The following is a 22,840-nucleotide window of genomic DNA, read 5'->3' on the forward strand; positions in this document are numbered from 1 at the left end:
ACGTTTAAAGATCAAGATTATTAAGAATTAAATTTTAATGAAGGTAAGACATTTTTCATTTTTTAAAATATAGTGTCAACATATAATATACATATATATATATACTAGAAATTCAAGGCGCTTCGCGCCCTTCTTTCTAGCCTAGAATAAAAGAAAAAACGCTCTTACTCGATCACTCAGTTTTAAATTTACTCTGGCCTGGTGAATGGTGATTGGATTTTGACAATTAGGATAAATGTTTCATGTGAATTACACTAGTTCCAGTCTCACCATTACCTGGGGATTACAGATTTCCACAAAAAAATTCATTTTAAAACTTTTTTAGTTAAATATAGTGCAATTTTTCGGTTATGGGCGCCCTTTGAACTTTAAGAGTATAAATGCAGTTACATGGTCCATCATTTTTACTACAGTTTATAATGTTTTAAAAAATTAGATATTTTTAGAGGAAAATTGAATTTATTTTTGGGGAAAATAAATTTAGCAGTTAACATAAAAAGGAATAGCTATTATTTCAATTTAAAACTTAAGAATGATGTTATATTAAAGGTGAAATATCGATTGCACTGATGATCGATAGGACTAACGTAGATGATCGTACTAAAATTCAATCGGACTCTTCGGACTAACGCAATCAATTTGAATATAGCATCTTATTAATAAACATTCGGAATTTAAAAGACGACATTTAGTTTAAAAGTGACGTGTCTCTTTCCGCCGGCACAGGTTTTCATTGGTCCAGATAACAGGGCCATCGACTCGCACTTTTAATATAACATAAATTTTAAAATACACTCAATTTTAGTATATTTAAAATCAATTTTTAAATTACGAAAAGTTAAAGTTTTTTTCTTATCTTTCTCTTTTAGCGTCGCATGAGTGGCCCTAGATTATCAGGAATGAACCGAATGACGAGCGATTTCTCCGAACATTTTTACATTTTAGGCTTTAGAGTTTAGTGAATTTTAAAAGGGGGTCTGTCCTAGTATACGATTTTTGGACCCCCCCCCCCTCCTATCAATTTTGCACATGACCATTTATTTTTCAGCAAATTTATTATTTATTTTTTTGTTATTTAGGGTTAGGTTAGGTTAAAATACTTTCTGGGCCGAGCGCTGCGGCTAGGATGGGCTAGGGGGCCGAGCGCTGCGGCCACAGGTTNTTTGTTTAGTATGGTCCAAAATCTTTTCTCTAGGACAGACCCAATTTAATTCGTTCTTATCAATTGGGTTTTACCTTTTTAAGTCGATTGTGGTGTTGACTTTTGTTAATTTTCAGACAAGCAATGTTGCCGAGATGGTTATGTTTGGTCGTTGTTTGTGTTCTTGGTGTTCGGAGCGAGGAGGAGGAAGCGATGAGCGCCCTGGATTTAGGAGAGTCCAATTTTAAAGATGAGGTATGGAAATTTTTGAAGCTTTTATTTTAGATTTCAAATTTACCAAATTGGGTAGGTCCTTTAACCGTTTTATTAAAAAATTTTCCTATCTTTCATTTTACTTTGCAATATTTTTAACTATAAAAATGGACTATCCATGGTCCATAAGAACGATCGTGTCAATACGTTCGTTTTTGGGTCTGTTCTAGAGAACGAATATAATTCAAAAACAAGTTTATTTCCAATATTTCGNCCTGGATATTGGGGAAATTAATAATTTTGATGCCTTGGGGGAATGAATAAATAAATGGACATCCCTTGTTGATATTTATAATTACCAAAAAATCATTCATTGTCCCTAATACAGCTAGTAAACCGTTCATTACACCTGGGGATAAGTAATTTTCAAATGGCGGGGGGGATTTTAAATAAGAAACTGATCCTTGGTTGGGCTAAAACAAATTACTACTACCTAATAGGCTTATGACAATTAAAGGCCAGATTATTTATCTCCCAGGCTAGCAATCCCCACCCCCAATCTTAGTTTACTCCTTTTGTTGACAACATGATTTTTGTTCAGGTTGGGTCAGGTCCTCATTTTATAATGTTCTTTGCACCTTGGTGTGGACACTGTAAGAGATTAGCCCCAACATGGGAGGAACTAGCGGTTAAATATAACCAGGTGTGTTTGTTAAATTAATATTTATCTTAAAAAATTAAGAAACAAAAACATGCTAACCAGGATAGGGTTAATGAAATGCTATTATCCCTAAAATTTTATATTTAACTAGTGCTTAGGATCCATTTAATTTTTTTGCGGATGCGGATTCTGATCCGCAAACAGGTCATGAACATTGTTTAAGGATCTACTGATTTTCTGAACAAAACAGAATTTTGTATTATTTTTTTTCTTGTTATTTTATTTTAAAACTTAATGAACCATTCAGTAATTTTAAGTAATCTCTTTTTTTAACAGTTCAGATTTGGAGTTTTAGAGCAAAATATTTTTGTCTGCAGTTTATGGTTGACACATATTTTTGCGTCTCCGGATCCAGAAAGCCAAAATGGTGCGAATCTAAAGGATCCGTATCTGGATCCTAAGCACAATTATTAGTACAGGGTGTCCCACATCAAATTAGATCGCGTCAATGGGTCTAAATTACGATTTGGGTGACAAATCATAAAATTTAAGAAGAATGAATCATTTTGAAAAATTTAATAAGGCTAATAGAATTTTTTTTTTTGCAGAAAATGTTAGATTTTTCGAGCATTTTGTGCGTATTTAGGTGTTATAAAGATTGGAGATAATCTAATTTGATATGGGACGCTCTGTATATGAAATAAATTGGTGCAGACAGCTAAGGAAGTCATATGTCGGTGAGGTGATAGGATGGGACAACTAACTTGGGGTTATGAAAGCTCCAGTTTTTTTGTTATTATTGATAATATTATTTAAAAATATTTGAATTATTGTAGGCTGAAGAGAAGAGTGTTGTGATCGCCAAGGTTGATTGCACAAAGGAACGTGCTCTTTGCTCTGCCCAGGACGTTACAGGATATCCCACTCTTAAATTCTTTAAGGTATGTGCACTGTTCTTATTTTTTAAAATTTGTTAGGAAAGTTTAGGCCTTCAGAATATTTATTCAGATTTCTAAGCCTCGTAAAAATAAGTCGTCGGTAATGAGTTATGAGTCAGCACAGCGGAAACTTTTTGGGCTTTAAACATACTCCCATTCAGAAAATTAGGAATTTTTAATGTTAGAACATTTTTACTTCAATTTAAAGGAGACCAATTACCCTCAAAATTAAAAAAAATTATTAAAAAATATCAAAAACGCAAATTTTAGAAACAAATGACTTTATATTCCTAGAGTTTAATCTATTAAAATTGGACTGCTTCCTCCTCACAATTTCCCTTAAGTATGGTATGAAAATAAGACACTTCAAATATCAATCTTATTTTGAATTTTCAACAGAATTTAATTGAAGATTTTTATCAGCAGAACAAATGTATTAATTCTAACACATGCTATGTTTGCAAAAGAACCGAAGAAAGTAAAGCCGATTATACAAAGAAAAGACTAAAAAGTCTGAAAGGAGTAAAAGATAAAATCAGACATAAAGGATGTCAAAAATCGGTGCGAATTAAAAAGATGCTTTAAAATGCCCTTTTTGCTCAAAAAACTATATATTTTCACAACCCATAAAGCCTATTTTATTTTATTTAAACATAACAAATAAAAACAAATAAATCTATCATTTTTATTTGTAAAAGTTGTCAGTTCATCGTCGAAAAACACTAACAATCCACTACTAGTTTATATTAAATATAATGTAAACAATAATCTATACAACTTTCCTTTCCCTTTCCTTTCGTTTTCCTTTTTTTTATTTTTTATATTTTTTTTAGAATGGGGGGGGATATTCCCACAACCTCCATTTTTGGAGGTTTTCAAATATTTTCTCCTCAAACGCTTAATTTTGAATGTTTTTGTTATATTTCATAAATAAATACTTACCTACTTACTTACTATGTTAAGGGGGTTTTATTCACCGAAGTGGAGAAACCACAGATAAAAATAACCGATTTTTATAGAGATTCTCGATATTTTTCTTACTCTGAATAAGCGAATAATGGTACCGTGTCTCTCTAAAAAATACAGATTCACTTTAAACCCAACTACATTATTTAAATTGTTCCTTAAATATTCAGTCTGGGTTTGAGAAGGAGGATGGAGAGAAGTATCGAGGAAATAGTCGCTTGAATCTTGAAATTTGTTTGGTTTGAGAAGGAGGATCGAGAGAAGTATCGAGGAAATAGTCGCTTTAATCTTGTAATTTGTTTGGTTTGAGAAGGTGGATGGAGAGAAGTATCGAGGAAATAGTCGCTTAAATCTTGAAATTTGTTTGGTTTGAGAAGGAGGATGGAGAGAAGTATCGAGGAAATAGTCGCTTTAATCTTGTAATTTGTTATTTAGTCTGGGTTTGAGAAGGAGGATGGTGAGAAATATCGAGGAATTAGTTCTTTAAGTATTGAAATTTGTTCATGTTTAGTCTGGGTTTGAGAAGGAGGATGGAGAGAAGTATCGAGGAAATAGTCGCTTAAATCTTGAAATTTGTTGAGAAGGAGGATGGAGAGAAGTATCGAGGAAATAGTCGCTTTAATCTTGTAATTTGTTATTTAGTCTGGGTTTGAGAAGGAGGATGGTGAGAAATATCGAGGAATTAGTTCTTTAAGTATTGAAATTTGTTCATGTTTAGTCTGGGTTTGAGAAGGAGGATGGAGAGAAGTATCGAGGAAATAGTCGCTTAAATCTTGAAATTTGTTGAGAAGGAGGATGGAGAGAAGTATCGAGGAAATAGTCGCTTTAATCTTGTAATTTGTTATTTAGTCTGGGTTTGAGAAGGAGGATGGTGAGAAATATCGAGGAATTAGTTCTTTAAGTATTGAAATTTGTTCATGTTTAGTCTGGGTTTAAGAAGGAGGATGGAGAGAAGTATCGAGGAAATAGTCTCTTAAATATTGAAATTTGCTCTTGTTTAGTCTGGGTTTGAGAAGGAGGATGGAGAGAAGTATCGAGGAAACCGAGACAAGGATGCTCTTCTCTCCTTCATCAACAAGAAGCTAGGAAACGAAGAAGCAGAGGAGAAACCAAAGGTCAGAATTTCAGAGTTTCGTCTCAAATTTTATACCAAAATGTTAGGTTTTGGGTTTTATTCGCTGCATTGGGGGAAATTCGGACAGGTTTAATTAGATAAGCTTTCCTATTACGTGCAGATTAATATATTTACGGGGAAAACTATTTTGCAAGTGAAAATACTATAGTAGAGTCTATAAATCTATATATATATACATAAATACATATGTACATATATATTTCCATATATATTTAAACTTCTAAAACGTATATTCAAACTGAACAAAGTTAATAATACTATCAGTATTGAGAACTTTTGAAACCCTTGGTTTTCTACAATTGAAGAATATATACAAATATTTATATATATATATAAATATATTATTATGAGCCTATAAAATCGTCATTTTTAAATCTAAAAGCCTAAAATTGGACGTAATGAATCCAAAATTGTATAAAGATTTGAAAAATTGTCTCAACCTTGAAAATCTGATTACTAGCAAGTCTGTAGACCCTTATACAAAATTGTGCAAATGGAGATTATCTTATTTTTACAAAATTACTCACTCTAGTTGGAAGCTTTAGAAGCCTATAAAATTGGTTTTTTTAGATCTAAAAGCCTAAAATTGGGCTTATTGAATCGGAAATTGAACGTAGATTTTAAAAATTGTCTGAATCTTGAAAATCCGATTACAGACGACCCTGTAGACCCTTATTCCACGTTTTTATTGAGACCCTGTATATAATAAGAAAACGAGTGTTAATAACACGATTTGAAGATTTACTGTATCAACATTATGTTTCATGCAATGCATTCTTCAGGATGTAATATATATTAAGGTTGAAGAATCTGGTGAGGTTGTTGTAAAGGAAGGTCTTCATATCCTCACTGCTGCAACCTTTGCCAAGACTGTGGAGAAGGGGGACACCTTCATCAAGTTCTACGCTCCCTGGTTAGTTTGCTAATTTCTCTTTAAGGGACCCTCTCATTTAGGGACAAGCCCGATTCACAGTGTTTCTAAATGCTGAGCTCACAAAATCAATGTTATATTTTACTGCTTGTTTAATCCTTGCGACTATTTATCGTTAAAACTCTTAACAATTTAAAACAATGTGTGTGTGCACATTGCATTATATTTTACTGCTTAATCCTTGTGGGTTTTACCGTTGAAACTCAAATGTAAAACTTCTAGGTGTGAACATTACAGTATATTTTACTGTTTGTTAAATCTTTGCGACTTGTTATCTCTTAAACTCTAAAATGTAAATCTTCTAGTTGTCAACATTGTATTATATTTTAATACTTGTTTAATTTTGAACTTTTTATTGTTAACACTCTAAAATGTAAAATTTCTTGGTGTATACATTGTATTATATTTTAATACTTGTTTAATGTTGAACTTTTTATTGTTAACACTCTAAAATGTAAAATTTCTTGGTGTATACATTGTATTATATTTTAATACTTTTTAATCTTGAACTTTTTATCGTTAAAACTCTAAAATGTAAAATTTCTTGGTGTATACATTGTATTATATTTTAATACTTCTTTAATCTTGAACTTTTTATCGTTAAAATGTAAAATGTAAAACTTCTAGTAGTGGACATAGCATTATATTTTAATACTTCTTTAATCCTGAACTTTTTATCGTTAAAACTGTAAAATGTAAAACTTCTAGTAGTGGACATTGAATTATATTTTACTCCTTGTTTAATCCTGAACTGTTTAACTTCTAGGTGTGGACATTGTATCAAGCTTGCCCCCGCTTGGGATGAACTAGCTAAGGTAAGATTTTTTTTTTAATATATATTTTGTCAGTGCTAAGGATCCATCTAATGTTGATGCGGATGCGGATCCGGATCCAGGTTATTTCTTTAAAATTTACTGAATATTTTTAGCAAAGCAGAATTTTTATATTATTTGTTGTATTTTTTTGTCGATTATTTTTATTATAAAACTTGAACAATTAAGAAATCAGATTTGGGTTTTGAGAGTAAAAGATTTTTTTTGGATTTTTTTGTGTTATTTATTTCTTGGATCTGCATATTTTTGTGGATCCGGATCCAGGAAGCCAAAATCTTGCGGATCAGGATCCTAAGCACTGATTTTAAGTTCTGCAAACAAGATCACTTTTTTAAATTGAATTTTGCTTATTAAAAATTTAAAACAATATATAATAATAATAATGATATAAAAATATAAACAATGATAAAATTTCGAATAGAACGTTTGATAGAAAATGTTAAATTGAATAATAATTAACTTCAGGTTTTCGAGAAGGACGAGCAGGTTAAAATCGCCAAGATTGATTGTACCGAGCATCAGTCCATCTGTCAGGAACATGTAAGAAATATTCTTAAAAATTAACCCTTCGTACAAATATGATAATGCCCTACTCCCAGCGACATATTTTAAAGCTACTGTTGAAAGCTGATTATTTGCTATTGTTGTTTCTCTGCAAAAGTGTCGTGCGCATTTCTACTTGAGGAAATCATAAAGGAATTATGATGTTAAATTCATCATATATAGGAATCATCAGATTTAACACTTAAGCGTCATAATTCTTCCAAATAATTTATCAGAAAGGTTTCTAGGGAACTGTTCTAAATAAGGCATTGCCATTTTCAAATGTAGGGTTACTTGACTTACCTTGTCTTTGAACTATGTTTGACCCAGTAGTGTATATTTTCTTGAAAAATCATTAACCCCCTCCCTCCCCAGCCCCCCTTTTAAAAATTCTTTTGTTCACAAAAAATAAAATTTTTAGAGTTTTATTCACTGTTCTGTAGAAAATAGATTATTTCTGGGGGAAATCAATTAATTTGTGGGTAAAAAGCATAAAAAAGAATGAAAAAAGTTGCTTTCTGATTTCCAATTTTTTTACTTTCCCCCTATAGTTTTTTCCACCCCATATCACCACAAATCTTTCTCCTTTCCACGGGGGGGAGGGGGATTACTTCTGAAAAATATACACCCTTGTTTACCCCCCCCCCCCCATCTATTTTACAGCACTGAATTCTTAGAGGAATTATTTATTCAAATGTTGAAAAGGTATTTGATTGAAAAGTTATCATTGTAGTCTGTATCTGATGTATTTTCACTTGTAAGGTTTGTTTTTTGTGTTCTTACTTACCCATTTATTTAGTATTTTTATATGCGATTTTTACATTTTTTTGTTTTGTTTAGAATGTGCGAGGATACCCTACTCTTGAGTACTTCAGATCTGGACGTAAACTTGAAGCATACAAGGGAGCTAGAGCACTTAACGACCTCAAGGTAATTAAGTTCTAAATCTAGCCTAGCTAGGGTACAATCCGGATCCGATGGATCGGCAACTATTCAACTTCCCGGATCCGGATCCAAGGTGGAAAATATCAACCAAAAACTGTTAAAAAAATATTTTGCTCTCATAACACTAATCTTTACTTGTAAAAAATGAGATTATTTAAAATTGGCTTTTTCTGAAATGTTCATAAAGTTTCAGCATGTAAATAAGCGAAACAAAATTACATTCTTAAATCAGTAAAAGAAAATCGGTAATTCTTAATTAAATGTTCAAGGCTAGGATTTGTATCCGTTTATTTTAAAGGTCAGATCCTGGGTCCGGATCCGCATCAAAATGAGACGGATTTTAGCAATGTCACACTATTTTTTATTCAAGAGAATGAATACCGTTAATTTTTTATATGTTTTATCTCGGAATAAAACATTTACCTAGAACCTATTCTAGGACTGGGTGAATGAGCAGAAGGTTGGGGCGGGAAGCGCCGCTACTGAGGATGGAAAGGTCCCTGACGCCAAGGAGGAGAAACCAAACGCTGTATTGAAACTCGAGAAATCTAACTTCGACGAGAAAATTAAGGAAGGCGTTGTGTTCGTTAAGGTAATATCTAATATTTTTTTTTTGCTTTGTAATATTTCCTTTGGAGTTTGGAGGTCTTGTATTGTGGATATCAAGATCAAGGCTTAAATCAATATACCGCATGGTAACTGTATAGTGTACACTCTGGAGGATTAACTGAAATGAGATAAATCATTACTTCTCAAATTGATATCGAGATCAATTGATCGGAACTGAGTATCAGATACAAGTTTACAGCTCTGAAGTCAAAACTGTGCTTTGAATCTCGATCAAGCATTGACATCCATGTTCTGCTGAATCGCGATCAAGCATTGATATCCATGTTCTGCTGAATCGCGATCAAGCATTGATATCCATGTTCTGCTGAATCGCGATAAAGCATTGATATCCATGTTCTGCTGAATCTTGATCAAGCATTGATATCCATGTTCTGCTGAATCTCGATCAAGCATTGATATCCATGTTCTGCTGAATCTCGATCAAGCATTGATATCCATGTTCTGCTGAATCTCGATCAAGCATTGATATCCATGTTCTGCTGAATCTTGATCAAGCATTGATATCCATGTTCTGCTGAATCTCGATCAAGCATTGATATCCATGTTCTGCTGAATCTCGATCAAGCATTGATATCCATGTTCTGCTGAATCTCGATCAAGCATTGAAATACTATTCACAATTTAATAAGCGCGATGGGATATCGATTTTTGACCTCGTTTTGTTTCTGTGAAAATGGTTAATTTGAGAAGGAAAGATTTATTACCTGAAAATTTAAAAAGAGAATTGATTTATTCCTTTGTTAGTTGGAGGGTAGAATACTGTTATTTGATACGGTTATTTACCTACCCCCCCCCCTTGCCCTGAAAATCTATATATGTCATTGTAATGGGTATTATTAAGTGCGGAAAAGTTTTTGCCAGGATTTTTACTTTTTCTAGTTTGTTTTAGATTAAAATTAAAGTATTTTCACACCGAAGGTAGTTAGAATACCCTTCAAGTCGGATTTCTAAAGGTTATTTTCCAAAGCATCAATTATTTAGATGTTAATTGTTATTTTATCTTTTGATATTTTATTTAGTTCTTTGCCCCATGGTGTGGACATTGTAAAAGACTTGCACCAACTTGGGAACAATTGGCGGAGGAATTTCAAGGTAAACTCGGTTCTTCTCCGATATAGGGTTAACTATTTTCATTTCCTCAGTCCCCACCCTTTTCAAAAATCATTTTTCCCCCCCAGGGAGGGATCGTTGGAATGTAAACTCTTCGACTGATACTGTTATGAAACTCAATTTTGAGGGGTATCTTATTAAAATTGTCGCCCCCTTCCTTCCTTTACCCTTAACCCGATTTCTTAAGTTACAGGAAAATATTATTTTGTCGGAATGTAAGAAACAGAAAGCTTAATTAAATNTTTCCTTCACGTTTGTAGGTTTTCTTAACACCTTTGCACGTGAAAGAATATTAACTTGTTGTTTTTAGCCAGGGATGACGTAACTATTGCTCATGTGGATTGTACCGCTGACAACAATGTGAACAGGTAGTGTATAGATTTTCATAACTATTATAAATAAAGCAGTAATCTGTGTTTATCTGTTTATTTGTAAGTCATGTACCCCATGACCGATTTGCCTTAATTTTAATTTAGTATCTCATGAAAATGTTCTTTAATACACACTTAGTCGTTTTCTAGAGCAGTTTTATTTGAAACTAGCTTGGGAACCCAGCGTTGCCCAGGTTACTCATAGTTGCTCTCGCCGTTTACCCGCACTTGGTCGGTTTTACCGGGAAACTAAATTTACGCTCGAACAACTCATTCTAGAATATCAAAGCCAGTCTAAAAGCAATCCCGTGACTCTCCCGAGTTCCCTAATCAAAATTTGAGGCCAATCGGTCTAGGTGGTCTTTGGTTATAAACTTATGATCGGACAAACAGAGGTCACCTTTATAAATATTGAAAAATACGTCTTTATTTAAGGGTGATTTGTTTTTCGAAATTCACAAAAGATCTAAAATTATAGTGAGCCGAATTTCAGGCTCTTAGGGCTAAAAATGTGACTGCATTGATATAAGCATTTAAAAAATTAAATAAGTCCCTTGCGAGTAAGAAGAATTATTTTACATGTCGATAAATTCTGATAAAAAAAATCGTGTGCAGTCAGTAAATACTGATGTGTTTTGGTTTCGATATTCTTTTTGTATATCATTAGTAAAGTTATCAATAAGTTTAAGACTTCAAAAGTTCTGAATTCAGTGCTTCACTACTGATCCTTTTATATTGATATCGATGTATTTAAAAGAAATTTTTTTTTGAATTAGCTAAGTTGGCAATTTTAATTTGCGCAATATTATTCTGACTGATGTTTTAATGTTCAAAACTAATATTTTGCACAGAAAAATAGTAAAAATTGATTAACCCTAGTCTTAATATTATATGTGCCGCAATATGAACAACAAATTATTAAGGCAGAGTATATTAGGATTTATGCTGGGTTTGTTAAAGATTAAGAATAACGTTTTATCTTCAAAATATTCGAGCCTTTATCTTTTTTCAATCCAGATGTTTGTTTCAGAGAGCTGTGTGACGGACAAGGGGTTAATGGGTTCCCTACACTTCTCATCTATAAGAATGGAGTCAAGGTAGTTCATTTCTACAATAATCGAAAACAGAGTGCTGTTGGATCCGTAATATTTTGGCTTCCCGAATCCGGAAACAAAATCAACCAAAATCCTCAAATCTAAATATTTGGCTCAAAACACAAATATCTGCAGTTGAACAATTTCCTAATCTCTGGATTGTTTTGGGAATGTTTTTTTATTGAATGCTTATCACTCCATCGGAGGGATGTTATATAACACAAAAGACATTAATTACTCCATCAGAGGGATGGTAAATAACACTCAAGAGACTCCATCTGAGGGAATGTAATTAACACTTGAACACTAGTTACTCCATCAGAGGAATGATATTTAACACTCGGGACACTAATTAATCCATCGGAGGGATGGTAATAAACACTCATGACACTAATTACTTTACTGGAGGGATGGTAATTAACACTTGGGACACTAATTACTCTACCGGAGGGATGGTAATAAACACTCATGACACTAATTACTCTACCGGAGGGATGGTATTAAACACTCATGACACTAATTACTTTACCGGAGGGATGGTAATTAACACTTGGGACACTAATTACTCTACCGGAGGGATGGTAATAAACACTCATGACACTAATTACTCTACCGTAATGATGGTAATTAACACTTGGGACACTAATTACTCTACCTGAGGGATGGTAATAAACACTATGACACTAATTACTCTACCGGAGGGATGGTGATTAACACTTGGGACACTAATTACCATTCTTCCGATGGTGTAATGAAGTGTCCTGAGTGCTAATTACTATCACTCTGGTGAAGTAGTAAGTGTCCTGAGTGTCAATGACCATCCTTCCAATGCAGTACTTTGTGTCCTGAGAGCTTATTACCATAATTTTGGTGAAGTAATAGTGTCATGATTGTTGATTACCATATTTCTGGTGGAGTTGGTTGTTCCCTGAGTGTTCATAACCATCATTCCAATGCAGTAATTTGTGTCTGGAGGGCTAATTACCATAATTTTGGTGGAATGATTAGTGTCCTGATTGTTGATTACCATCCCTCCGGTGGAGTTATTATTGCCCTGAGTGTCAATATTCATACCTCCCGGTGAAGTAATTAGTGTACTGAATGTTATCATCCCTCCTTTAGAATTTTAAGCATTCAATAAAACATGTGTATTCCCTCCGTTGGAAATAATTTCCCTCCGGTGGCCTCTGCTCCATTGGAAGGTACTTTGTTAGTAATCTTATACCTATAGCTGAGGTTGGATCAGTTAAGTATTATTAGGCTTGCATTTTTGACCTTGCTATCGAATGTGGGCACTTAAAATTTTGAGGATAAATCTTCAATTTTCCCTGCAGGGTATGACCTACCACGGGACATCGAATTAAATAAATACGTCTGAATATGATCCCGAGATTTACAATACAAGTTCTGAAACTTAATTAATAAAGTTTTTACCTCAATTGATATCTTAAAATGTTTATTGTTCCAATTAAATATTTTATTTCTCTAGGTTGATGAATATAACGGGAACAGAGAACTGGCTGATCTTCAAACTTTTGTCCAGAAGATTGTAACCGGGGAGAAGGATGGAGAGCAGGCAGAGAAGGACGAACTCTAATCAAAGTAGAAGGTGGAGAATGATAAATCTAATCCGTGGAGAAGGTTCAATCTAATCCGTGGAGAAAGTTAATCTAATCCTTGGAGAAGGTGGAGATGGATCAATCTAATCTGTGGAGAAGGATCAATATAATCCGCGGAGAAGGTTTAACTCAAATACATTCTATCTCTATCTGCTATTTTGGTTTGTCATACTTCCAATTATTTTTAACCAGTAACGGGTTGTAATAATAGTTTTTGCTCATGTTCTCTATTTTTTACAATGTAACAGTTGATATGTCCCAACTGGTGTTTGTTATCTTTTTGTGTCTCAAACTGTGATTTATGACACTTCCGTTTTGATATATTGCTTGATATTTGCATTTATTTAATAAAACTAAAACTTTTAATAAGTTTAAAGTTAAATAGATTATGGATAGTTTTAACTTATTGTGCATGTTTTGTGTTTATTTCTTTAGAAAATGATTGAAAAAATGTGACAGACAGAGATGTTAACTTCAAACAATATTCATCAATAGGTTGAATGAATCTACAAATCTAGAGAAATGAACAAGTCATAAAAAAAATTGACTTCTGGTCTGATTCGGATAATAAACGGAGTTGTTTGGAATAGTTCAAAATAGCATCTGGATTACATCAACTTCATTCAAGGTTAAGAAATATTTTTAGGAAATATCAAACCAGGGCTCGTGATGAATGGAATGTTTTTTATTCACATTGAATTTTATACTCAACGGAGTTTTATTCCAATTAACATTTTTAGCTTAACTCTAATTTTAAGCAAGGTAAATTTTATACAATAGATTCTTGTTCTTTTAGCTTTATGCAATGTTAGTTCCTATTCAACATATTAAGGGAAAAATTTAATTAGTGAATACTTTTTTATTCTGGAATTAGTTTTTGGCGCATTTTCAAAATTTTACAAAAATCGAAAACTTTTTGGACATAAATTTTTGCTATTGAGTATTTATAAACCTTCCCTTGAGTCATGTGGGGACCTACACAAAATTTGGGCCTGATTGGTTTAGCTGCTTTGATATCTATTAACCTTGTCTCTTAATTTTCCTTCGAAGAATACTGACCTGTTCATGGGTGGTTTGAAAGATTAATATTATTCCTGGTTTGGACATATATCTGAATATCTAGGGTTTAAAAGGATACATTTGATGTTCATGGTTATTTCGGAAGGCTCTCTATCGTGAAATTGTATGCTCAGTCTAACAAAATTACGAAATTTTCGGTATCTCCCTTATATCTGGAACTATTTAGTAATAAATACCCTCATCTTTCTGTCAATTAGGAGTTTCAATTTATAATTTTACAATTTCACTCCTTAAACTGAATGATAAATCAAGAGTTAAAATGTGACCAAGAATCATAATTTCCAATAAATTATTCCCAAATAATAAACTTGAAATACTTTTTTCCTCAATATTTTAAAGAAATTTAATCTGAAGCATCATAACAGTTCCAGTAGAATTGTATCACAAATGGGTATAAAATTTAAAATTTTCTCTGAAGCTTCCAGGATCACATTATTAGCACAATGTTATTGCTAATAGAAGGAAAAAATTAAGCTTATGTAGCTTTGCATGCATTTCAAGAAGTTAAAATAATACATTTTACACTAAAAATGAAGTTTTTCATTTATTGATTTCATACATTCTTTTAAATCTATCATTTAGATGATATTTTATTGAAACAAATTAAAAGTCTTTTCTAATCACAGTCATTAATCAAATCAAATTACATCTAATCAGAAAGATTAGACTTGTCATATTCTTTCCATAACAAAATAATATACATATCAGTAAAAAGTTATAAAATGCCTATATCTAGTACACAAGATTTTTTGTGTTAGAATTAGCCAACATCATAATTAAATGTGAAATTCTCCTTTTTCGACTTCTGATCTTATATTGCTGAAAACATCAGAATACTGAGAGCTCCTATAAATAATACTGTTTAAACAATCTGTTCATTATAATTTCTTTTACAGCTCCATCCTGGCATTGTTAGATTATTACCTATCTAGAGTGCCATCTGGGGTCTTGTTCCCTGGTGTCTTTGTTCCTGGGCTGTGGTAACCTGATTCCTTTCTAAGTAAATGATAATTAACACATAATTATATATCTTGGAAATGTACATAAGGTGTTAAAAACAATTACTTTTTGATGCCTTTTTAACCAATGTTCAATTATTTGGACATATCTGATATCTGAGTAGAATTTTGACAAGTTTCTTTTATTTTAGCCATTGTCACTGGCTCTTTCTCAGTCGATGTGTAACATGTTTTCTTTTACTAAGCAGGGGTCTTAATTTTTGTGCAAAAATGTTTTGGTTTCAGTGAATCATTTAATTTATTGACATTAAGGTGAACAAAATTGATGATACCTCTAAAAATCTTAATAGTATCAAAAAAGGTGTTATTTTCCCAAGGCGGCAACTTCCCAAAGGTTATGTTAGGCCTTTTGAGGTGCTCCAGGCTGCAATGAGGTCCTGTCACTGCAGCTAGGATGGGCTAATTAATTCACGTAATTAGATATGAATATATTCAAATTTTGTACTTCAGTTCATATTTTAGGGTCTGGCTGGCATTGAGTAAGAGTTTTTTGGAGACATCCTTTATTTTCTAGAATTGTACCTGGTCTTGGTGGAATAAGAGGAAGAGTATCTAGTTGATGTTGCTGAACCTCCTACTGTGGAGCTGTTGTAGGTAGAAGAGTGCCTAATGCTATTGTGTGCACCCTCAGGCTCTGGATCATAGTAGACCTTAGTGTTGGACTCCCTCTTGTAAACTGGACCAGAATTATAGGTACTTCGTCTCTTTGATGTACTTACTCTTGCAAGGCTCTGTTTTCCAAACTGCAATTAATTATAATTTAAAATAAGACTTAACTTTGAATAATTCTGTCAATCTTACCATTGAAGATGCCAGACGTTGTTCTTCAAATTCAATGAGTTTTCCATAGATAGCAATTTCAATCTGCTCTTTGCACCAAGCATTAAAATCTGCACCATATCTGGCAAACCAAGACTAGAAATTAATAGTTAAAAATTTGCTAGTGTGTCTTCATTATGTTTTGATGCCATTTAGAGTTATACTTTAAGATACCTGAAGGTCTAACTCAAATCTTCTTCTGAAGCTCTCAAATTCCTCATGCTTTGACCTTAACTAGAATAAAAAATGTTTAATATTTTTCTAAATGGCTCACTTAAGGTATTTAATAAGTACCTGAAGCTCAAATTCAGATTGCTTATGATCATGCTCAACTTGAAGTCTCTCCAATTCAAGTCTGAGCTTTGAAACTTCACCTTCAACGCCAGAAATGTCACTTCTGTAGTATCCAATCTTTTCCATCATGCTTGTCCTCCTATGGGCTTCTAGGCTTCCCTTTTCTTTAGCCATGACAATGTTGTCATACATAGCCAAAATCTTTGTAAAACTAATGTCAAGTCATGTACAGTTGTAGTTATTAATGTGATATTCAGATTATAATATTTTACCTGCTTGGACTCAATGTGAAGTTTTCCAACTGACTTAATGTAAGTTTTCCTTTTGGCTTCAAGTTCTTTAAGCATCCTAGATTTAATTCCATTAAACTCAAGTTTGTTTTTGATAAACAAATCATTTTAAAGTATCATGTGTGTACCTTTCTTTAAACTGGCTGTAGACGTTGATGGGTAGTTGTACCTCAGAGACTCGCTTTTCTATTTCTTCCTCAGTTTCAACTTGGAAGCTAGAATAGTTATGAAACTTTATTTCAATGTCCAATAAAAAATACTTGCAGACAATAAGGATTCTTTTTTTGGTTTTTACCTGGCTTGCATAGATGCTCTCTTTAAGTCAATGTCTTTTTGATACTCCTTGACATCAATGGATTTCATAGTGTGTCGAGCCTCATTCATTTGCTCTAAGTAGTATTCTCTTTCTTGATCCAAAGACTGAAAAGGATAATCGATTTGGTTTAAAATTTCATTCAAATTGATAGGTTTAATATTACCAACTCAAGTTCCTTCATTCTTGTAACCTCATGTTGGATCATTGTGCACTTGCCCTGTAGAGCCATTAGCTCATTTTCAAGATTCCAAATTGAGCGATCCTTGTTTGTCAGTGCCAAAGTCAGCTCCTCATATCTGATAACACCATATTGTTAATCAATGAATGATGTTAACATTTATGTTTATACTTACTCTTGATTCATTCGTCTATTTTTCCCCCTCAAACTCTCAAGCTCATCTCTTGCCAACCTTACTTTTTCCTAATAAGAAAATGGCGTTTATAAAATGAACAGCAGGTATTAAAAGGTCGAAAGCACCAGTTGAAAATTGTCTACATCCCTCAGAATTTCAAGACGAAATTGTACCTTGGCTTGTGTGATAGCAGGAAGAAGAAGATCATGAAATTGAGAGTTGAATTCAAAATCATTACTCTGCTTGCTGTTCACATTCTCCTCTCTATATAGAGAAAATTCTATTAGAGGAATCTTAATAACACCTAACAGAAATTTATCTCATATAAAAGGTTTTATAATTACTTACAAATTGATTCCATCTGGGATGCTTTGCCCGATACCATAGGCTTGAGCCATGATTCTTGCTTTTTCAATGTAGCTGACCAACTTGTTGTTGTTGTGACGAAGTGAATTTCTAAAATATGTTAATACTTGATTATAACTAAACCATTTTCTTTTTTATCCACTTATTGTAACTTACCGGCCATCCTTATCATCATCATCACTTGAGCTTGAACTAGAGCTTGAAGAAGACCTAGATCTAGGTTTTTGCACATGCTTGACATGGGATGTTGTGACATGGGAGACTTGGGAAAACCTCTGGGAACTATTACCAGATAACCATACCTTACCACCTAAATAGGCCTATATACTTTTTGAGTATTTTTGGAAAACTTAAATTGCAATCTTTCATACTTTGTTTAGATAGATGGTATGGAATATCCCTAGAGGTCTTTTTGATGGCATAAGTCATGATGTCCTTAACTTCAAAAGGCTGAAAAAAAGTCAGAAAGTTATTACATCAAACATATACTTTTTTTTTGATTTTTCCTCACCAAACCATGAGTTCGTCCACTGTAGAGAGGCACAGTAATCTCAACTTCTGTGGACAAGTTGAAAGAAGACATGGTAAAAGCAACCTAATCAAGTTGATCATTATTATGTAATAGGTTTAAAATATCAAAATTTAACGTACCCCAGCTAAGAATTCATCTTTTCCGAAGTCATCATCCCAGATTTCAATGATAGTTTTCAAGTTTCTGATCAGTTGTAAATTCATCTAGTATAAAATTGTTGTTACATTGACAATGTTACAGTCTGTTTTTCATTATTATTTGATTTACCTTGAACTCAAAGCTCTCAAAGAAGTCTGGATTTTGGGTATTCTTCTTTGTTTTAGTCTTTTTCTTCTTCTCATGATCAATAAATGCGGTTCCAGCATCATCAAGAAGGTAGATCTTTGCATATGGGTCTGATTTTCCGATAAGATCTTTGTCAGGAAGTCCCTACATTAGTAACATAAGTTGATAATTACAGAGCATTGCATTAAGGTCTTCATTCTTGTTTTATACCTGAGCTCTAGTCAAGAAGATTTTTAGAAATCCTGTAGGATCAAAAGAAACCTGAAACAAAGGTTATATAGTATTTATGTGAATCCTGCAAGTGTCAAGTAAATCTTACCGTGAAAGTCACAGACGCAGCTAATCTCTCTAAAACAGACTTTGTCCTCTCTTTGATAGCCGGGGATGAGGATGAAGAAGAAGATGAGCTGACTGCAACAAATCAGATAAAGTCATTTTATTTTGGAATTTACGTTAAAAATTGATCATAGCTTTTAAACTACATATGCAAATATTTTATAAAAGGTAACACTTGATCAGATTGTTTTCCTGAGGCTCTTTTCATTGAAGTAGTCCCTTGCTGGTTAAAGAACTGTGTCACAGTTGCATGACTCACTTCCAAAGGCTAAAAGTAAAGAATTAAAATATCTTTAATGCAATTCATAATAAAGAAATGTAAATGATGTTAACCAGCCTACTTACATGTCCATCTGTGAAATGAGGTTGAAGATCAGCCCAGAATTGAATGCTCAAGTGACCTTTTCCATCGTATGCAAAATGATCCATGGAGACTCGGATCTAAAAACATATTTGTTAAAGTTTTTTTTTCATAACTGCGTAGTTAAAAACTTACCCCACACATGTACTCATCTTTTCCAATCATGTCCTTGTCCCAGATAGATATCACAAGCTTGGAGTTAAACAGGGTAGCCTTGTCAATCCCCTATTCATTTAAAAATATTTAGTTCATGTTTTCTAATTTGATCAGATTTTTTAGATGGTTACAAATTCAATACCTGGAACATGAAAGTTTCATTGAATGTTGGATTAGGATTGTTGTTGTGGGTTTTGGTTTGTTCATGACCTTTTACGAACAAAGCTGATGGATTGGATTGCATTAGGTAAACCTTAGCATAGGGATCAGAGCTTCCAACTAGGTCTTTAGAAGGCAGTCCCTAGAAGTAATAAACTATAAATGTCATTATTATTTCTGAAGTTCTGTGGTTCATGGCTAGTTTCTACATACCTTAGCTTGACCGAGAAACACTTCAAGGACATCCCCTTTGTATTTTATCTAGTAAAAAATATTGATAAATTATTTATAAACCACAAGGCAGAGTTTGGGATACAGATCTGAAAGGAGTCTTTGCCACAAACTCTGATTTTCTAATCCCTAAATCTTTGCTACCCAATCTCGGAGAGCTTAGATATTTTTTTAAACTAAGAATTCTGTTAGATCAATTAATCTACATAAGTTGAAATATTTCAGGTGTACAACATTGGGTTGCAGATGCAGAGATATAGGGATTTAAAAGCAAGGACTTAATTCATTTTAAATTGTCAATTCAGTTCTATTATAAAGATAGGGTAAACAAAGAAATAAAAAAAACAATTAAAAAAATGAAAAACTGAAGAAATATTGTTGAGCTCGAGTAAATCTTTCACAGGAAAGATCCAGGATTTGGATCAGGTCTAAATTAAATGGGTTTTAAAATTTAATAATGGTTGCAATGGTTATTTCTTCTTTGTTCAAATAACTACCTGCAGCTCAAGTTTTCCTAAATTTTCCACTTTAGAGCCAAAACTAGTTCTTCCAGACTTGGCGGCCTGAAACATAATATCTTAAATCTTTTCATATTAAAATTATTGATTTTTTTTCCCATCTAAAACCATATTTATGCATTACCATACACTCCAGGTAAGAAGCAGAAGTTTCTATTAATTGTAATAATTTTATTATTTTTATTTATATTGGTAAAATTATGATTTTCTACCTTCTTTGAAAGTCGTTCAGCTCCCGCCTCCACCTTTCGAATAATTCTGTCTCCCATTCTTTCTAAAAACAAGAATATAAAAACCAAAAGTAATACAGACGATGTTTTGTTTTTATCCCAATAATCGGATTCGTTTTAATTCACAATGTTTTCTGACTGTTGGCCATCATTAAAAGAAGAATAAGTTTTAGGAGATTAATAAAAAGAATTTCAAATACACATTTTCCAAGATTTATCAACTTTGGAAAAAAAGTTTTAATTAGTTTTTTTTTTCTAAAAGCTTTAGGATATCACTGAATTCTGGGGGTAATCCTTGATAGGCACCGACCAAGCTCAGCTATGATCTCAGACTGTTTAATTTATGATTGAAGCTTGTACTAAAACTTCTTATCTGGAGCAAACAATGACTTTACCTTGGCATTCTTGGGTAAATAGAAAAACACAATCTTGGCTTTTTAATCTCCCTTTTTCTAGAAAGGTACAAAAAATAAGACACCCCCCCCATTATGTTTGTACGCATTTCCCTAGTTCGCCAAAACAGCAAACATATTTTGCTGAAGAACCGCATTGGCCGTTGGCACCAGGTTTTCGTAACAAAAGAATTTTGCCACAAATAAGTAAAATAAAGTAAGAAAATCACATTATAGAGGGTCGGAAATAATTTATCCTTGATTTTTTTTATTTTTATAAAAATAAGATATTTTAGTTGTTAGAGCAACACAACTGATGGTAAAACATTCTCTGAAATACAAATAATTAACTTGGTGTTATCTTTTTACAACGATTGGAACTTTTTTAAATCCAGAAATTTATGATCTGTATGTTTTTGATTTTCTTATCTCAAATATTTCAATTCTGCTTAATCTAGAGCTCTCAAACATATTTTAAAGGTAAATTAAAAATGTTCTAGCCAGGGATGGTAATGTTTTACTTCTTTTATTTACTTATTTTGTTAGTTTACACTTTAGATAGCCAACCATTGAAACAGATTTAAGAAAAGCATGAAAAGTTGTGTGTTAATGTTCAAGGGCTTTTAAGGCTTGTTTTGTCACTTTAATACACACATGACTATTTTGTAAAACATTTCAAATAAGTTTAGTATGATTATCGTTAACAAAAAAAAAGATACAATAAAAATATGTTATTTGACACCATTTCTAAGGTTGGGAAGAAACTTTTTTGTTTGTTAAACTAAAATTTTAGGAACATTTTAATTCCTTTAACTGGGGATTTAGTTTCTCACATTCAGCAATACAAAAAAAACTATGTAAAAAAAAAATCTTAAAAATTCCCCCCCCCCTCCCTCCCAAAAAAAAGATTGTAGTGCAACAAAAATGTAAAAAGCCTAAAATGCTAATTACAAATTTCCCCACAACGTAAGTGCGAAATAAAATCCCTCCCCCCCTACCTCATAGATTAAACATCCTTGAGGCAAACGACGTAATTAAAGAATTAGATAAACTCGAATATCGAGTATCATGAATGCTGTAAAGACCAAACTAAACGAGAAAGATAAGACAATGTTTGATTTTACTTAGGAAAAATAACATTAGGATAAAATTATCCAGAGGTTGGAACTTTTGAGTAAAGTTGCGTAAATTTTGAACTCTTACGAGTACATTTGTTTGGGGGGGAACTTTTTGCGCGCGCGCACCAAAAAATTTGTGCCCCCCCTTAAAAATCCCTTTTTTGAGAGCATTTTGATAACTTTTTTAACTATGTAAACTATTCGATCATATACACACTTCCATATAACAAGTGTTAATAAATTATTAATGTAATTTTCTTAATGGACTCATCAGACACTTCCTCTTAATACTGTGGTGTAACTGTAAGCTTCAATGGGTGAAAAATAGAGATGGAAACATTTCTTTAAAAAATCTAGATTTTCATAGAGACTAAACATGTATAATTATTATAAATAATGATATCAAATTGATATACTTACGCTGAAGGCAGTGTTGATTAAAGCTTTTTAATGAAACTTTTTTAGCTAAAGGCAAAAGTGAAATTTTAAAGTATTTTTATATGGGTGTCCTCCCTCCGGGGGGGGGGGGACGCGAAGAGGGGGGTGGCCCTCCCCTTGTACGTCCCTGTAAGATTGGAAATGTTGCCTGATTCCGAGATTAAAAACACAAAAGTTCTGACTCCAGAATGTTCTAGATAAGCTCTAAAGTTCAATATTATTAATTTCTATAATATCTAACTGCATGCAGAATAGATTATATACATTGCATGAGCAAAATGCTTTTTCCTACATTGGTAGGCGATTATATCAATACAATGAAGACGACTTTTTATTTGAGTTTAAATTATTAACACGCTTTTTTCGAGTTTACTAGTAATCAAAGAGAAGCTTTTTTATTGACATCTTCACTTAGCT

The 22,840-nt window shown here is 32.8% G+C and overlaps 2 protein-coding genes across 5 annotated transcripts in view; one reads left to right on the forward strand and one right to left on the reverse strand.

The window, feature by feature from the left end:
• The window catches only part of LOC111698141 (thioredoxin domain-containing protein 5), a 32,576-nt gene extending 19,080 nt beyond the window's left edge, over positions 1–13,496 (forward strand). For both annotated transcript variants that reach the window (XM_023468395.1, XM_023468397.1), the window contains exons 3-15: positions 1,277–1,396; positions 1,956–2,057; positions 2,852–2,956; positions 4,921–5,034; positions 5,855–5,967; positions 6,752–6,800; positions 7,284–7,358; positions 8,202–8,291; positions 8,746–8,898; positions 9,956–10,028; positions 10,357–10,414; positions 11,448–11,514; positions 13,001–13,496. In XM_023468395.1, coding sequence (XP_023324163.1) covers positions 1,286–1,396; positions 1,956–2,057; positions 2,852–2,956; positions 4,921–5,034; positions 5,855–5,967; positions 6,752–6,800; positions 7,284–7,358; positions 8,202–8,291; positions 8,746–8,898; positions 9,956–10,028; positions 10,357–10,414; positions 11,448–11,514; positions 13,001–13,108 — 1,218 coding nt within the window. In that variant the 5' untranslated portion in view covers positions 1,277–1,285 and the 3' untranslated portion in view covers positions 13,109–13,496. The remainder of the gene's footprint in view (positions 1–1,276; positions 1,397–1,955; positions 2,058–2,851; positions 2,957–4,920; positions 5,035–5,854; positions 5,968–6,751; positions 6,801–7,283; positions 7,359–8,201; positions 8,292–8,745; positions 8,899–9,955; positions 10,029–10,356; positions 10,415–11,447; positions 11,515–13,000) is intronic.
• A 1,286-nt stretch (positions 13,497–14,782) lies between these two features.
• Positions 14,783–20,543, reverse strand: LOC111698140 (keratin, type II cytoskeletal 8). 3 transcript variants are annotated; one of them, XM_023468394.1, is made up of 27 exons: positions 20,458–20,543; positions 20,225–20,290; positions 19,710–19,757; positions 19,480–19,638; positions 19,317–19,406; positions 19,166–19,261; positions 19,013–19,088; positions 18,804–18,895; positions 18,695–18,745; positions 18,467–18,628; positions 18,319–18,402; positions 18,179–18,262; positions 18,039–18,117; positions 17,824–17,977; positions 17,650–17,757; positions 17,475–17,565; positions 17,302–17,369; positions 17,112–17,244; positions 16,928–17,052; positions 16,761–16,847; positions 16,615–16,690; positions 16,343–16,543; positions 16,223–16,282; positions 16,031–16,144; positions 15,752–15,972; positions 15,135–15,202; positions 14,783–15,056 (listed from the first exon to the last, which is right to left on the reverse strand). In XM_023468394.1, the coding sequence occupies exons 1-26, from the start codon at positions 20,512–20,514 to the stop codon at positions 15,139–15,141; spliced, it is 2,646 nt and encodes an 881-aa protein (XP_023324162.1). In that variant the 5' UTR covers positions 20,515–20,543; the 3' UTR covers positions 14,783–15,056; positions 15,135–15,138. The 3 variants fall into 3 exon arrangements, with proteins under 3 accessions (XP_023324162.1, XP_023324160.1, XP_023324161.1); XM_023468392.1 differs by having other exon boundaries at positions 14,785–15,056; positions 15,135–15,206; XM_023468393.1 differs by having other exon boundaries at positions 14,787–15,056; positions 15,135–15,206; positions 17,824–17,949; positions 18,068–18,117.
• Between the last annotated feature and the right edge of the window lie 2,297 nt (positions 20,544–22,840).

Source organism: Eurytemora carolleeae, unplaced genomic scaffold, assembly GCF_000591075.1.
Source record: "Eurytemora carolleeae unplaced genomic scaffold, Eaff_2.0 scaffold235, whole genome shotgun sequence".
Taxonomy (NCBI): Eukaryota; Metazoa; Arthropoda; class Copepoda; order Calanoida; family Temoridae; genus Eurytemora; species Eurytemora carolleeae.

Coding starts and splice junctions, on each gene's coding strand:
- LOC111698140 (XM_023468392.1), bottom strand. CDS start 20,514: ATGGGAGACAGAATTATTCGAAAGGTGGAGGCGGGAGCTGAACGACTT. Junction 19,758..20,224: donor TAGGAAAACTTGAGCTGCAG/GTAGTTATTTGA, acceptor ATTTTTTACTAG/ATAAAATACAAAGGGGATGT. Junction 16,283..16,342: donor AATCTGAATTTGAGCTTCAG/GTACTTATTAAA, acceptor TTTTTATTCTAG/TTAAGGTCAAAGCATGAGGA.